Source organism: Ranitomeya imitator, chromosome 2 (genome assembly GCF_032444005.1).
Source record: "Ranitomeya imitator isolate aRanImi1 chromosome 2, aRanImi1.pri, whole genome shotgun sequence".
NCBI classification, from domain to species: domain Eukaryota; kingdom Metazoa; phylum Chordata; class Amphibia; order Anura; family Dendrobatidae; genus Ranitomeya; species Ranitomeya imitator.
In genome coordinates, this window is record NC_091283.1 from 222,588,577 (window position 1) to 222,605,153 (window position 16,577).

Below are 16,577 nucleotides of genomic sequence, written 5' to 3' on the forward strand. Positions count from 1 at the left end.
TATGTGGGGACGTCACATTGCATGGCCAGTGAGAAAGACATGACCAGTGAAGAGGAGATTGTTTATGGGTGGTAGAGCAGTGGGAGACCTCAGAAAAAGCGGTAGAACTCAAAGTAGAGCTATATTAAAAATCTTTAGACATGTTTATATAAATATATTTAAAAGCAAGTGGCCAATCTTTTTTATATATATGTACAGTTTATACCATTTAAGAAACGTAAGAGCGTTGTATCATTAATATCGAAACAAGATTTTAGCATTTAGCTTTAATGATTTTTACTTTTACAGGTTGGGCCTATTGCTGCTCGATCATTGGCAAAAGAAACACATATTCATCCAAGTCAAATATTTTCAAAATTGCTTAGAAAGGTACGGTAATTCCTTACAACATTCTCCATCATTCTTATACAATAACTGCGCTGCTCATTTGTTTTTATAAATTCACAGTAAAAGATAAGATAAGAAACTCTAATACAACCTTTTAGAGAAAAAGTCTTATTTCCAAGTTATCAGTTTCTTCTTACACTGATTTTACCTTTAAAAACTGCTCAAAAAAGTCTACAAATCTGTCTTCTGAGATGGATCAAATGACTCCTCCTGCTGCCCTTAAGTGTCTATAGAGGGAGGCAGGGATGGGCTGGGACTAAAATCCAGCCCTGGCATTTGAAAACACACAGGCCCATGCTGCCCTCACTCCCTGCCCCAGATTGGGGTGTCTATGTAATAGCCTGCCGGAAGGAATTCAATACTACTACCTATATTTCCAATAATATCACTATTTAAGATTTGATGATATTAGAATATAGCAGGCAAATATCACCAGATATACAATGGTGATAATACCACCATACTGATCATTAACCAAAAGCTCCGATATTCCCACCATACAGTGACCATATATTGGTAATATCCGTTCTACCTGTTATGTTTGTCGCTTGTTTCTGTACACCCAACCCTTAAAATGGCCCCAAAGGAAAAAAAATCTGGCGGTGATAAATCAGGAGGTCTTGGTGGCCACAGTTTCTTGGAGATTACTCTGTCATCAAAGAAGCCTTCAATACATGGCATGAATGGTGTATTTCGACCTTTAAAACTATTATAGAAACTCACTTTGGCTCATCTTTAAGGACTCAGTTTTCCAATAAGTTTTTACAACAAAACCTGCTCCTCCAAACTGTATCTGTACATTGTTAGCAAACGAAGAAGGAATTCGTCAGTAGTGAAGTGCAAGCACCGCACATAAACTACCGCCGTGCAGAACTGCGTGCAGCAAGTCTATCTTGTAGGGAAGACGATCGGCTGGGCAACACGTCAGCAAGACCATTCGATCCGAAAATGTTTCTAGTCACTGATAGGGTTGAGCGACTATTATTTTTATAGGGTCGAGTCGGGTTTCACGAAACCCGACTTTCTCAAAAGTCGGGTCGAGTGAAATCGGCCGATCATATAGAAAAGTCGCGGTCGGGGTCAGCCGAAACGCGAAACCCAATGCAGTGCAATGGGATATTAATGGTTCCCAGGGTCTGAAGGAGAGGAAACTCTCCTTCAGGCCCTGGGATCCATATTAATGTGTAAAATAAAGAATAAAAACAAAAAATAGGGATATACTCACCCTCGGACGCGCCCTGGTTCTAGCCGGCAGCCTTCCTTCCTAAGAATGAGCAAGTGAAGGACCTTCGATGACGTCGCGGCTTGTGATTGGTCGCGTGAGCAGTCACATGAGCTGTCACGCGACCAATCACAAGCCGCGACGTCACTGCAGGTCCTTCACTCGCTCATTCTTAGGAGGGGAGACTGCCGGTTAGAACCAGGGCGCGTCCGAGGGTGAGTATATCAATATTTTTATTTTTATTCTTTATTTTACACATAAATATGGATCCCAATACCGATTCCCGATATCGCAAAAATATCGGAACTCGGTATCGGAATTCCGATACCCGATAAGAAGATCGCCGACCTCATGGCCGACCCCACACAGGGATCGGGTCGGGTTTCATGAAACCCGACTTTGCCAAAAGTCGGCAACTTCTGAAAATGACCGATCCGTTTCGCTCAACCCTAGTCATTGATGCTGGGGTCCTTCTCACTTCTCATAAATTAAAGAATGTACAGTCCAAATTTCAGTACAGTCGACCATCTCTTAGGGGTTACAGCAATTTTTGCAGGTAAAGTAGCGAGTGAATCATCCTGTATGATGTATGTTGCTGTGGGGGCAGCATTACACATAGTATGATGGTCCCACCACAGGTCTGTATACAGTAGTTACGGAAAGTATTCAGACCCGTTTACATTTTTCACACTTTATTTCAGCCAATTGGCAAATTGAAAAAAGTTATTTTTTTCACATTAATGTACACTCTGCACCCCATCTTGACTGAAAGAAAAAGAAAAGTAGAAATTTGTGCAAATTTAATAAAAATAGAAATACTGAAATATCGCATGGTCACTGTAGTTCAGTCTGGCTGGGAACAGAGCCTCAGTGACCTTAGGTAACCTCGATGACGTCACCTCCAATCACTGAGGCTGCGCTCACGGCAGCCCATTCACCAGTGGTTTTCAGCCTGGATGGTCGCATCTTGGCACCGTCCAGGTTGAAAACTGTTTTTCCCCAGACATGGATTATGGCGTGGGACAGAACAACGGACAGGTATGGTATTTTGTTATTTTATTATTTTTGGTATTAAAGGAGATTATTGGCTTAGGTGGTATAGGCGAGGTCGTAAGTATGGTTTAATTGAGATTATTAAAGTAGTCTGTGTCATTTTTTTCAATTAAACGACTTTATTATGGTCGTGTCTTTATGTATAATGCAACTATAGGGTTAGTAATGGAGAGGTGTCTCATAGACGTCTCTCCATTACTAAGCCATGGGCTTGATGTCACCTGACAATACAGAGGTGACATCAACCCCGCAAACATGAGCCCTACTTGCCACCGCTACAGGGCAAGCGGGAAGAGCTGGGCAAAGTGCCAGAACTGTTGCTTCTAATAGATGCGTCTTTTCTGTTCAGCTGCTATTTTTAGGCTGGGGGGGCAACATCCATGGCCCTTTATGAGCCTGAGAATACCAGCCCCTAGCTGTTCGCTTTAGCAAGGTTGGTTGTCAAAAATGGGGGGGACGTTTTCTTTTTAATTATTTATTTAAATAAAAAATACGGCGTGAAACCTCCTCTATTCTTGCATTCTAGCATTGCTGAAACTGACAGCTGAGGGTTGCAGCCCCCAGCTGTGAGTTTTGCCTGGCCGGTTAACAAAAATATAGGGGAGCCCACGCTGTTTTTTCAAATTATTTATGTACGGGTCAGGAGCGGCTGATGAATACTTCCATACACCGCTCCTGCTCTCGCTGTTATTAGCAGCAGCAGGTGTCGGATTATGGGAGCAGTTCTCCCATTAGCTGACACCAGTGACCGGAGGTAAATTTTATACCTCCGATCACAGCTGAGTACTCACGCTGTCATTTGACTGTGTGGGAACCACGGCTCTCTGACTGGCGGGGATGATATCATCACCGATCAGAAGTGGTGTTTGCTGCACTATTATGCACATTACAGCGCAGCAAACACTGGATGTTCGGGCCCCTCATTCAAGTGAATGGGGTACAGGTTCGGGTCGGCGTACTGTTCTGGTCCCCGAACCTGAAGTTTTTGTAACTGTTCGGCCGAACCCACTGGACCCGAACATCCAGGTGTCCGCCCATGTCTAACTAATAGTTGTTTTACGGGTTCTTTGTGTGTCTTCTGTTTGTTAAAGTGTAAGTTTACTGTATCGTGCAGTGATGATTTTGTGACCTCACACCACACTCTTGATTACCTGGATATTCTCTCGCTACGTAGGAAGCTGCCTATTACGACACCAGTTCTCCCATCCTTATGGATAGGCAGCGCTTTGGGCAGTCACAGAGATTATCTCTCCTCTGTAACCAGTGATGACACACTGCATTCAGATGTGTACTCTGCCAGGGTCAGGGCTTGATTTGGCACCGGGGCCTAGGGTGTTGCTAGGACAAGGAAACCAATAGAATTAATCCCTTCATGCAAAAGGAAGTAAATCTATGTCTGTGTTTGGGTCCACATGTGAGGAGGGTACTCAGGAGCCCACACCCCATAGATGCTGGCTGTATACATAGCCCACATCTGTCTCTAACAACAGTAGCCAGAGATAAATTCCCAAATCGGTTAACTAGTGATGAGCGAGTATGCTCGTTACTCGAGTTTTCCAAGCATGCTCGGGTGTTCTCCGAGTATTTCAGCGGGCTCGCAGTGTTGGGTTGAACAATTAATAAAATGTTCACTCTCTAGTTGCCTACTCCTGGCCTAATGGATATTGATCAGGTGCGCACTAAAGAAATAAATATATGACACACACACAGTCAGATGTAAATTCTCCTTGATCAATCTATGGCTCAGCTCCAAGGGGCTTTATTCAGTTCGGACACAAGTTTATATATCCCCTTTAAGGGGGGCTCGGTTAGCTTTAAAATAGGAGTGATCGGATGCATTCCATTGGTTAGTGGGTTGGGCAATGAGCAAGTCCATGGGTGGATCCATGAGGTCATCAGGGTGGGTTGGTCCATGAGGTCATCAAGGTTAGCGTCACTATGGGTGGATCCATGAGGTCATCAGGCTGGGCGTTATCTTGGATATCAGCACATGGTCTGCTGAAACAGGAAATGGCAGCCATCTTTAGTGTCTCACTTTGATCTGAGAAAGCTTAAGTAAGGTTAAACAATACACATTATGGGTCACTTCTCTCAACCTCTTATGTCTTGAGGTTAATTATTTGATCTTATGGCTCTCCTCAACAGTAGATTATGTTTGAGTCCCTGCAGCTGCATGATTTGCGGCTGTTAGACAACCTGAACACATGCAGGGATTGTCTGTTTGTTAGGGAATCCCCACATGTATTCAGGCTGTCTATCAGCCACAAATCATGCAGCTGCAGGGACTCAAACATAATCTACAAGCACGCTGAAATACTCGTAGAACACCCGAGCATGCTCGGAAAACTCGAGTAATGAGCACACTCGCTCATCACTATTGTTAACCATTCATTTGCTGCTGTCAATGTTTGACAGATTTAGATGGAATGACTGTTGGTTCGCATGCTTGCCCCCATCAGCACTGTCGATTGATGTGCTGAAGATCCTCAAGGCTGCCATCTTGATACTCCTTCATTTTTACTGTATTATATGAGATACTTGTGGACCCTGTTGGAGAATTTGCATTGGGGCCAAACCACTGTCATTACCTAATGAAAAAAGAATAGAAATCCATAAATAATTTTTTTTGCGGATCTCTCTATGTTTGAGACCTGTAACATTTCATTTTTCTGTGAATGGAGCTGTGCTGCGTATATACGTCTCATCCTGATTTTGTGATGTACACTGTGAATTCTGTGTATGGTCTTGACTAATAAAATGTTATTATTAACTAGAAAAATGTTGTTTGAAGCCTGCAACAATGTCCATAATCTTAATATAATTAACTTAAAGGTGTTGTCCAGGACTTTTATATTGATGGCATGTCCTTAGGATAGGTCATCAATATCTGATCAGTGGGGGAAGCGACACCTGGCACACCAGCAATCAGCTATTCCCAGGGCCAGTTGGAAGTGCTCAATTGTGAAGCAACACATCTCTGTCATATGTATTGAATAGGTACTGCACAACCGCTCCCTATTCGAATCAATAGGGGATGCATGTGCAATAACTGGCCATGGCCACTATGCTTTTTACAGAGCTGTGCTATGCAGCTACATAACTGGGCACTACCGGCCGCTGCCAGCACCTGGCACAGCTGATCGCTAAGTGTGCCCGGTGTCGCACCCCCAGTGTCCAGATATTGATGACTAGAGAAAAGTGAACTCACATTGTAAAGTATGGGGTTCGTACCAAACACCTAGTTTATGGTGCCGGACCCCATATATTTCCACTACTCCTGGAAGTCCATTTTACACATCGGGGAAGAGATAGAGAGAAAGGGGAAGAGAAAGAGAGGGGAATTTTCCAGCTCCAACGTTCAAGTCCTCATTGATTTCTTTAAGGTTCAGGTTCTAGTTTGGGTACAGTTCTGGAACCTGACCAAAACTGTGGATTAAAGTTTGGTCGAACCCGACAAACCCGAACTTCTACAGGTCTCCTTATCCCTATCGGTGACCTATTTCACTTAAACCTCTCTTTTTTTCTGCTTTAAATGCAATTTGAGGACTGCTTACATATACTACATGTCGTATGTTCCAATTTTCAAATGATCTCCTGAATGTCACAGGGACATCTTTTTCTTCTCCTTCTTTCCATGAATGCAGCTAAGATCTATCACTGACCTCCACTTCATTCTGGTAGCCTGAAAGCACATGCGCCCCCTCTATTGACAGCAGTGTTCATAGACTTATCAGCCATTGTAGTGTGCGAGATTATGTGCAAGACAATGTTAGGGGACTGTTAATATTCTCCTTTTAGCAACTGAAAAGAATGAATACAGAATTTTACCCATTGGAAGCAGGTTAGGGCTATTGGCTGAGAGGATGTATGGGACAAATCAGCAAGTTGGGATGGGCCCGTGTCAGCCACAAAATGTCTTTTTCTATTGGCTCTGTGTAAACAAAAAGGGTTTGGCCAATAATAAAAAGACATATTAGTAGTAAATCTACTGAACACATACTAGCCGTGAGAAAATATTTTACAATTCTGCGCATAGCATAACAAGGCTTCCATATTGTTGGTGTTATGTAATAATAGTCTGCTGAATTCACATAGAAGGTTGTGATGGTTAAGGATATATATATGTATATACATATATATATATATATATATATATGTGTATATATATATATATATATACTGTATATCTATAAATTAGTAGTACAGAGATCACTTTCTCTGTAACTCCATCAGCTCCCCACAGCGTGATAGTTGGGTGCCGATGGTTGCTATTCCAACCATAGGACTAATACTGGACTCCAAATCTGCCATAGTTCAAACCCTAATAGTATAAAAGTGACAGCTTTAATAATGCTCCATATTGTATGTTTATATCTCCAGCATGGTGCTGGGTAATATCAATGTGATCAAAGGATCATATGTTCAATTCAACGGGTGGAATTAATAAATATTGGGGAAAAAATTCAGAATCAAGAGTCCTTATTTTAATTAAAAAAACAAATGCCCTAAAAAAAACATCCGGTATGTTGCCTGGTATTGCCTCTATATCACTCAGAATAAAAATATATCATTATTTATTTCACATAGTGAACACTGAAAAAAATAATAATAATAAATACATAAGTAATTGCAACAGGATTGCAATTTTTGTACATATTTACTAGAAATGAGCAGATCAATCTGCATATGATCAAGTTCGAGAAAATTTTCACAAAATTTACGATTTCACACAAATTTAAACATCTTAAAATTCAATTTGTAGTTGTAGAAAAGAAACTGCCCACATTGATAAAGTATCAGAGAGCAAGCAACGTCATGTCATGTGGCAGTACGGGCTGCCAAATAATTCTGCAGCTGTGGCATTTAGCGGACTTGGAAAGTGGAGGGCAGTACATGAGCCAACTGAGATCAGCAACAGTTTATAGAGTAATTTTCCATCTCTAGAGTCACTGGGTCTGTGTCAATCTCCTGTAGAGTGTAAACTCTTATGGTCAGTGAGGTCCTCTCTCTCCTGTAGAGTGTAAGCTCTTATAGTCATTGGGGTCCTCTCTCTCTTGTAGAGTGTAAGCTCTTATGGTCAGCGGGGTCCTCTCTCTCCTGTAGAGTGTAAGCTCTTATGGTCAGCGGGGTTCTCCCTCTCCTGTAGAGTGTAAGCTCTTATGGTCAGCGAGGTCCTCTCTCTCCTGTAGAGTGTAAGCTCTTATAGTCAGTGGGGTCCTCTCTCTCCTGTAGAGTGTAAGCTCTTATGGTCAGTGGGGTCCTCTCTCTCCTGTAGAGTGTAAGCTCTTATGGTCAGTGGGGTCCTCTCTCTCTCCTGTTGAGTGTAAGCTCTTATGGTCAGTGGAGTCCTCTCTCTCTCCTGTAGAGTGTAAGCTCTTACGGTCAGTGGGGTCCTCTCTCTCCTGTAGAGTGTAAGCTCTTATGGTCAGCGGGGTCCTCTCTCTTGTAGAGTGTAAGCTGTTATGGTCAGCGGGGTACTCTCTCTCCTGTAGAGTGTAAGCTCTTATAGTCAGTGGGGTCCTCTCTCTCTTGTAGAGTGTAAGCTCTTATGGTCAGCGGGGTCCACTCTCTCCTGTAGAGTGTATGCTCTTATGGTCAGCGGGGTCCTCTCTCTCCTGTAGAGTGTAAGCTTTTATGGTCAGCGGGGTCCTCTCTCTCCTGTAGAGTGTAAGCTCTTATGGTCAGTGAGGTCCTCTCTCTCCTGTAGAGTGTAAGCTCTTATGATCAGTGGGGTCCTCTCTCTCCTGTAGAGTGTAAGCTCTTATGGTCAGTGGGGTCCTCTCTCTCCTGTAGAGTGTAAGCTCTTATGGTCAGTGAGGTCCTCTCTCTCCTGTAGAATGTAAGCTGTTATTGTCAGCGGGGTCCTCTCTCCTGTAGAGTGTAAGCTCTTATGATCAGTTGGGTCCTTTCTCTCCTATAGAGTGTAAGCTCTTATGATCAGTGGGGTCCTCTCTCTCCTGTAGAGTGTAAGCTCTTATGGTCAGTGGGGTCCTCTCTCTCTCCTGTAGAGTGTAAGCTCTTATCATCAGTGGGGTCCTCTCTCTCCTGTAGAGTGTAAGCTCTTATGGTCAATGGGGTCCTCTCTCTCCTGTAGAGTGTAAGCTTTTATGGTCAGTGTGGTCCTCTCTCTCCTGTAGAGTGTAAGCTCTTATGGTCAGTGGGGTCCACTCTCTCCTGTAGAGTGTAAGCTCTTATGGTCAGTGGGGTCCTCTCTCCTGTAGAGTGTAATCTCTTATGGTCAGTGGGGTCCTCTTTCTCTTCTGTAGAGTGTAAGCTCTTATGGTCAGTGGGGTCCTCTCTCTCCCGTAGAGTGTAAGCTCTTATGGTCAGTGCGGTCCTCTCTCTTCTGTAGAGTGTAATCTCTTATGGTCAGCGGGGTCCTCTCTCTCCTGTAGAGTGTAAGCTGTTATGGTCACTGGGGCTCTCTCTCTCCTGTAGAGTGTAAGCTCTTATGGTCAGTGGGGTCCACTCTCTCCTGTAGAGTGTAAGCTCTTATGGTCAGTGGGGTCCTCTCTCCTGTAGAGTGTAATCTCTTATGGTCAGTGGGGTCCTCTTTCTCTTCTGTAGAGTGTAAGCTCTTATGGTCAGTGGGGTCCTCTCTCTCCCGTAGAGTGTAAGCTCTTATGGTCAGTGCGGTCCTCTCTCTTCTGTAGAGTGTAATCTCTTATGGTCAGCGGGGTCCTCTCTCTCCTGTAGAGTGTAAGCTGTTATGGTCAGTGGGGTCCTCTCTCTCCTGTAGACTGTAAGCTCTTATGATCAGTGGGATCCTCTCTCTCCTGTAGAATGTAAGCTCTTATGGTCAGTGGGGGCCTCTCTCTCTTCTGTAGAGTATAAGCTCTTATGGTCAGTGGGGTCTTCTCTTTCCTGTAGAGTTTAAGCTCTTATGGTCAGTATGGTCCTCTCTCTTTTGCCTGAAAAATATAAGTTCTTCTGGTCAGCTGGTTTTTTTCTCACCTCCCCCCCCCCCCACGGGTATTTTCCAATCAATTATAATATTTCCGGCATTGAGATTTGTATACATATAATTACCACATTTCCAATTTTTGTGGAAAATTCGGCAAAGTTGGCTAATATAATATGTATTATATTATAATATAATATAATATAACCCACTCATTTCTAATATATACAAAAAGTATTAGTGAAAACTATAGATTGTCCTGCAAAACTAAGCCCTCAGACAATTCTAAGGAGAAATAAAATGTGACAAAAATGTGTTTTCTTTTAGTAAAATTGGTAACACATAAAAAAATCAAATAAATATACCATATTTGGTATTATTATATTGACATTGTGAAGGATTACCCCTTCCTCCCACGTCACCAATCCGTGACGTCACTACACAGGTCCAGCTCTCCGGCGCCCCCTTTGTCTCTCAGGTCAGTAAAGGGACTGCACCTAGAGCAAATGGCCGCCGGGGAGACTGCCCTGTTACCCACCCTGGGTATTCTAAGATTCGCAATCAGAGTAAAAGGATCAGCCCAAAATTAATTTATGATTTAATTGCCTTAAGGGCGCACTAGATAATTACAAGAAATATACAATCACAATATATCAAGAGTTACAGTCAGAGTACAATATAACAACAATAATACAAGGCTTAAAGGTATAAAGCTGGAGGTCAATTTACCAGGTCGAAGGTCGCTTGTGGAAGCCGGGGGGCATAGCATTCCGCAGGTCCAAAAACTTAGTTGCCGGGCAGCCCCCAGAAAGCATGTGCTTGCTCCCCTCTGGCTGGCATACCCTGTTCCTTAAGATGTCATCATCATCATCTTCTTCTGTGGAGTGAGTCCCTCCCAGTGACCTCAGCTTCTTCATGTACCTGGCTGAGCCCCCCTGCCTGCAGCTGGGTGGGCTTAGCAATCTCCACCCCCTCTGTCTCCCTGCAAGATTTATTCCAATATCTAATAAATGGGATAACTTCTCTCAGGATGATCGGATCAGCACACGGGCAGTACCAGCGCCTGTGGTTTGTTCTGCCGGTCGTACTGGGATCAAACCTGGACCCATTCGGTCCCTGTGGGAGGCTGATCCCTATATCTCGGGTTTCAGACCTTCCACCGTCATGGGAGTCACACTGTTGGATGCACAATTTCTTTAGGGTAAGGAGAATATTTTTTATGAGCCTGTACCTCGGACGATGCGTCCATAATTCACAATTCCATGTTGGAGACGGTTTGGCTGGGCTGCCATAATAGATGTGTATCCAGTGGCCACTTGGCATGCGTGTTTTAATTAAGCCCCCAAGCATTTCCAAGCCCCCTGGTGGCGTGGTTTCCTCATGGGGCTTTGAACTACTGTCTACAGTTTACACTGAGCTCAGCCCGTTAGCATACTAATAGGAACTCTATTCATTAGCAAAGGTGGGGGCCAGGAGCACTTCTGTGTCCAGGAGACAAAATGGAGTCACGCCAATCTGATAGCATGCCTGTTCCAAGATGGCGGCTGTTCCCTCATCACACCTCCCTGCTTTAGAGGGCGCTAGGGGGCATCACATTCCTGTGTTCCCCCATGCGCCCTTCCGCACCTTCTCCTTGCCGGGGCAACCCATCAGCATTACTATGGTCTCGGCCTCTCTCTCCCTGAGACTGTCCCTGCCTCCTCCTCTCTGAGGCTGACTCTGTCCCTCCTCTCTCTTTCTCTCTGAGGCGGTCTCTGCCTCTCCCCTCTTTTTGAGGCTGTCTCTGCCTCCTCCCCGGTCTCTCTCTGAGGCTGTTTCGGCCCCCTCCTCCTTCTCTTTCTGAGGCTGTCTCTGCCCCCTCCTTTCTCTCCCTGAAGCTGGCTCTGCCTCCTCCTCCTTCTCTCTCTGAGGCCGTCTCTGCCCCCTCCTCCTTCTCTCTCTCGCTGAGGCTGTCTCCGCCTCCTCCTCCTCTCTCTGAGGCTGTCTCTGCTCCCTCCTCCTTCTTTCTCTGAGGCTGTCTCTGCCCCCTCCTCTCTCTCTCTGAGGCTGTCTCTGCCCCCTCCTCCTTCTCTCTCTCTCTCAGAGGCTGCCTCTAACTGTCGGTCCCTGGGCCACGCCTCCGGTGAACCCTGCTGGACCGTTACCCGGTACAGCCGTCCCTGGTCCCCGACCACCCGCTCGCGGTCTGACTCCCCGGGAGGCTGTGCCGCCTGCTCCTTAAGAGCTTTCAGGCTAGCATCAGCTTCCAACGCTTCCTGAAATCCCGGACTCAATGTGGCAAGAATGGACGACACCGCCACATCCACCGTCAGCTCCCCGGGATCTGTCTCCTGGCCGCTGTCTGACTCGGCAGCCACTTGGTCAGAGAGGGGGAAGCCGTCGGACCTCTGCAAGGCTCCTTGGGCTCCGGCGCTCCCACTCCTGGTGACAGCGGCCTCGACCACTGTGCCCATGGGTAGCGCCTGCTTCCCCCCGGCTCCTGACCAAGTCGCCGGGTCAGGCAGACTTCCCTGCCCTCCTGACATCCCGGGTGTGGGGAACTCCTGCCCTGGGGTCTCACCTGGTGGCTCCTCTCCCGGGACGCCTCCTCCCCCCATGGCCTGTTCCTCTTCCTGCAGGGGTCCTAGACTCAGCAGGCTGGATTCACTTAGGGGCCCTACACTGCCCGTAGCAGCCCCTCCCTCCACCTCTGAGCTCTCCCCTACAGTCTCCTCACCTGTCCTCACTGTGAGCCCTGTGTGTGTGGTGTCAGTGTATGGAGTACCCTCAGGTTTCACTCCCTCCCCCACTGTTGGAGGCACATTCAACACATCAACATTCACAGTAGAGTCATGACACTCTTGGGGAGCCGAACTTGGGGGTTCAGTGGCCACATACTGAGACACTAGCCGCCCCAAATCGGTCCCAAGTAATACATTAGCAGGAATATTCGACGTTACTCCCACCTCCCGCATTCCCCTCCCGGCGCCCCAGTCCAAAAACACCTTTGCGACAGGCAGCGCCGGTTCCACGCCTCCAATTCCGGAGACGGACAGGGTTCTCCCTGGCACCAAGTCTTGAGGGGACACCACCTCAGGACGTACTAGGGTTCGTTCAGCGCCTGTGTCCCGCAGTCCCATGACCGCTGAGTGGCTGATAGTGACAGGTTGGTAATTGTCCAGGGACCTCCCACCACCCCCTCCCACACATAAAACAGTGGACGGTTTCGGGGACATGGATGGGGCCTTAAAACGCTGGGGACATGCAGCTTTGAAGTGTCCCAGCTGGTTGCAGTGATGACAACGTCTGGGTTCTGCGCCTGGCCTGGAGAGGGCAGCAGGGGGGTACACCCCTTGCACTCTGGGGGCTGGGGGAACAGGGGCAGGATTGGGCTTACCCCCTCTCCAGGTGCTGCTGGCAGGCTTCTTCGGCTCAGGTGCCCTGTTATTGGCATACTCGTCTGCCAGGGCGGCTGTAGCAGAAGCCCCCTTCGGTTTCCGGTCACGGAGGAACTGCTGGAGGTCCTCTGGGCAGTTCCACAAGAACTGCTCCGTGACGAACAGTTCCTGGACCTCCTGGTGGGTGGTGAGCGCTAGACCCGAGGTCCAGTGCTCTGCAGCTCTCAGCAACGCCCGCATGTGGTCGGTCCAGGTGTCCTTTGGGCCCCGCTGCAGGCTCCGGAACTTCTTGCGGTAAGACTCTGGGGTGAGGTTGTAGTGCTGGATCAGGGCCCGCTTGATGCTGCTGTAGTCCTGCTCAGCCCCGGCAGGTAAGTCCCCCAAAACTTCCAGGGACTTACCCCTCAAACGGGGGGTCAGGTATCTTGCCCACTGATCCGGGGCCAGATGGTGTTGAAGGCAGGTCCTTTCAAAGGCCAGCAAGAAGGAATCCAGGTCTCCATCCTTCTCAAGCAGAGGGAAGTCCTCGGCCCGGACTTTGGAAACCCTGGCGGTGCTGGGGCGTCCAGCGGGAGCCCGCGTTGAGCCATCTCCAGTCGGTGCTGGCGCTCCGCTGCTCTCTCTGCCGCTGCTTGCTCCGCTGCCCGCTCAGCAGCTCTCTCTGCCCGCTCCGCTGCCTCACGGCGTTCTGCCCTCTCTCGCTCTGTCGCTTCACGGCGTTCTGCCCTCTCCCGCTCCTCTGCTTCACGGCGTTCTGCACGCTCGGCCTCCGCTGCTTTCTCTGCAGCTGCCATGAGTCTCATATAGGCGTCTTCATTACCCGCCTCGAGACGTGCTACTGCCGCTGCAACAAGGGCCGCTGATGTGGACAGGCTGGGGCGGGTAGGTGGTGGGTAGTCCCTTGCCGGACTAAGCACGGGTGGCTGGCTCCTTGGGGAGTCTGGGCTGAGCTCCCCCTCGCCTGGAACAGTACCGTCCACCACCACCTCCTCATAGGCCATAGCACTGGCCTGCGCCCTCACTGCACTCCTGGTGCCCTCCGCCATCTTTGGAACCTCTGGTTACTGACACAGCTGTACCCCTGACCTTGCACACAACTTATTATATCTACACTCTGACCGTCTAGTGCTGGGCTGACCTTAAGACCCCAGCAGTGAAAGTTACCACTGGTAGTCTTTAGTGTCTGGGAGTAGGGGTCCCACGCACACTATTACTCTGATCCCACGTACGCTGCCACCACTGTGAAGGATTACCCCTTCCTCCCACGTCACCAATCCGTGACGTCACTACACAGGTCCAGCTCTCCGGCGCCCCCTTTGTCTCTCAGGTCAGTAAAGGGACTGCACCTAGAGCAAATGGCCGCCGGGGAGACTGCCCTGTTACCCACCCTGGGTATTCTAAGATTCGCAATCAGAGTAAAAGGATCAGCCCAAAATTAATTTATGATTTAATTGCCTTAAGGGCGCACTAGATAATTACAAGAAATATACAATCACAATATATCAAGAGTTACAGTCAGAGTACAATATAACAACAATAATACAAGGCTTAAAGGTATAAAGCTGGAGGTCAATTTACCAGGTCGAAGGTCGCTTGTGGAAGCCGGGGGGCATAGCATTCCGCAGGTCCAAAAACTTAGTTGCCGGGCAGCCCCCAGAAAGCATGTGCTTGCTCCCCTCTGGCTGGCATACCCTGTTCCTTAAGATGTCATCATCATCATCTTCTTCTGTGGAGTGAGTCCCTCCCAGTGACCTCAGCTTCTTCTTGTACCTGGCTGAGCCCCCCTGCCTGCAGCTGGGTGGGCTTAGCAATCTCCACCCCCTCTGTCTCCCTGCAAGATTTATTCCAATATCTAATAAATGGGATAACTTCTCTCAGGATGATCGGATCAGCACACGGGCAGTACCAGCGCCTGTGGTTTGTTCTGCCGGTCGTACTGGGATCAAACCTGGACCCATTCGGTCCCTGTGGGAGGCTGATCCCTATATCTCGGGTTTCAGACCTTCCACCGTCACGGGAGTCACACTGTTGGATGCACAATTTCTTTAGGGTAAGGAGAATATTTTTTATGAGCCTGTACCTCGGACGATGCGTCCATAATTCACAATTCCATGTTGGAGACGGTTTGGCTGGGCTGCCATAATAGATGTGTATCCAGTGGCCACTTGGCATGCGTGTTTTAATTAAGCCCCCAAGCATTTCCAAGCCCCCTGGTGGCGTGGTTTCCTCATGGGGCTTTGAACTACCGTCAACAGTTTACACTGAGCTCAGCCCGTTAGCATACTAATAGGAACTCTATTCATTAGCAAAGGTGGGGGCCAGGAGCACTCCTGTGTCCAGGAGACAAAATGGAGTCACGCCAATCTGATAGCATGCCTGTTCCAAGATGGCGGCTGTTCCCTCATCACAGACATGAAGGAAAGAAATATGTACCCAAATATGAGTCTCATGAGTCTCAATCTCCCACTGTGTTAGTTCTGCCTTAACTGTTCCATAAACCTGTTCTCAGCTCGTGTGGTTCTAGAAAATGTCTGGATTCCAGAATTCGTTTATTGACCATTCTTGCCCCTGACTTTTTTGTTCCTATGATCTGTACCTTCTGGTTTTGACCTAGTTACTTGACCATTCATGCCAGCCAGCTCCACCATCTAGCAGTTACTCTGTGTACCCATGCTCACTGTGTAAATCCACATCCCTGAACAAGTGTTAAAGAGTGTAGTCCAGGGATCCCATAGGACCTGAGAATTAGAGAAGCTAGCCTAAATCCTGCCCACGGAAGCACAATTTGGTGTTGGCAGGCGACCTTGGATAACACCATGTTATACTTTTTACACCATATTAGTATTATATATTTAAAACCCTAGAACGCATACCTGGGGCCTCGCAGACCTGCCAGGTTACTTGTTTTCTATTTTCTGTAAAAGTACTTTTGTTAGAATTTTGAAAATCTAGGTAATCCTCAGGTATATAGTTGTTAGTAATTTCCAGTTATTCATATATTTTTATGTTACAGACATTTCGGTATAACAACCTTTTTTTGGGACTACCCCATATTCACACACCTGGGGCCTTTTAGGCCTGTACTAGGTTTACATGTGATACTCAGTCTTTTTGTCTGTATTGTTGCTTGGGAAGAACTTTTATGACTCTAAAACACTTGCTAAAAACTCTCTAAACACTCTAAAAACACTTTCAATTCAGGAAAAAATATTACAATCGATAATTACTTTACCAATTTTGAAATGGCCAACTCTTTGCTTCAAAAGCAACTTACACTTGTTGGTACTATGAGGCCAAACCGCCGCAAAATTCCTCTAATCATGAAGCACAATGCACAGCGAACAATCTACGAGAGTGTATTTTGTTTCTGCAATCAAGCAACAATGGTGTTTTATAAAGCCAAGAAAGAAAAATCCGTGATATTACTGAGTACAATGCATCATGATGGAAGTATTGACACCAATGACAGGAAAAAAAAACCTGAAATCATACTGCATTATAATAAGACAAAAGGAGGTGTCGACAAGATGGATGCAATGATTGGAGAGTATTCGTGCAAAAGGCAGACTAAACGTTGGCCTGTTGCCCTTATTTCCAATATCCTTGATGTGTCAGCCCTCAATAGCTACATTGTTTA

The 16,577-nt window shown here is 47.0% G+C and overlaps 1 protein-coding gene across 4 annotated transcripts in view; it reads left to right on the plus strand.

Annotated features, from left to right (window-relative positions):
• LOC138662744 (uncharacterized) overlaps nucleotides 1–16,577 on the plus strand; it is a 175,536-nt gene that overhangs the window by 129,800 nt on the left and 29,159 nt on the right. For 3 of the 4 annotated variants that reach the window (XM_069748641.1, XM_069748638.1, XM_069748642.1), the window contains one exon: nucleotides 289–369. The exons of the other annotated variant lie outside the window; for it this stretch is intronic. In XM_069748641.1, the coding sequence (XP_069604742.1) occupies nucleotides 289–369 (81 nt within the window). The remainder of the gene's footprint in view (nucleotides 1–288; nucleotides 370–16,577) is intronic. 4 annotated transcript variants of the gene reach the window in all.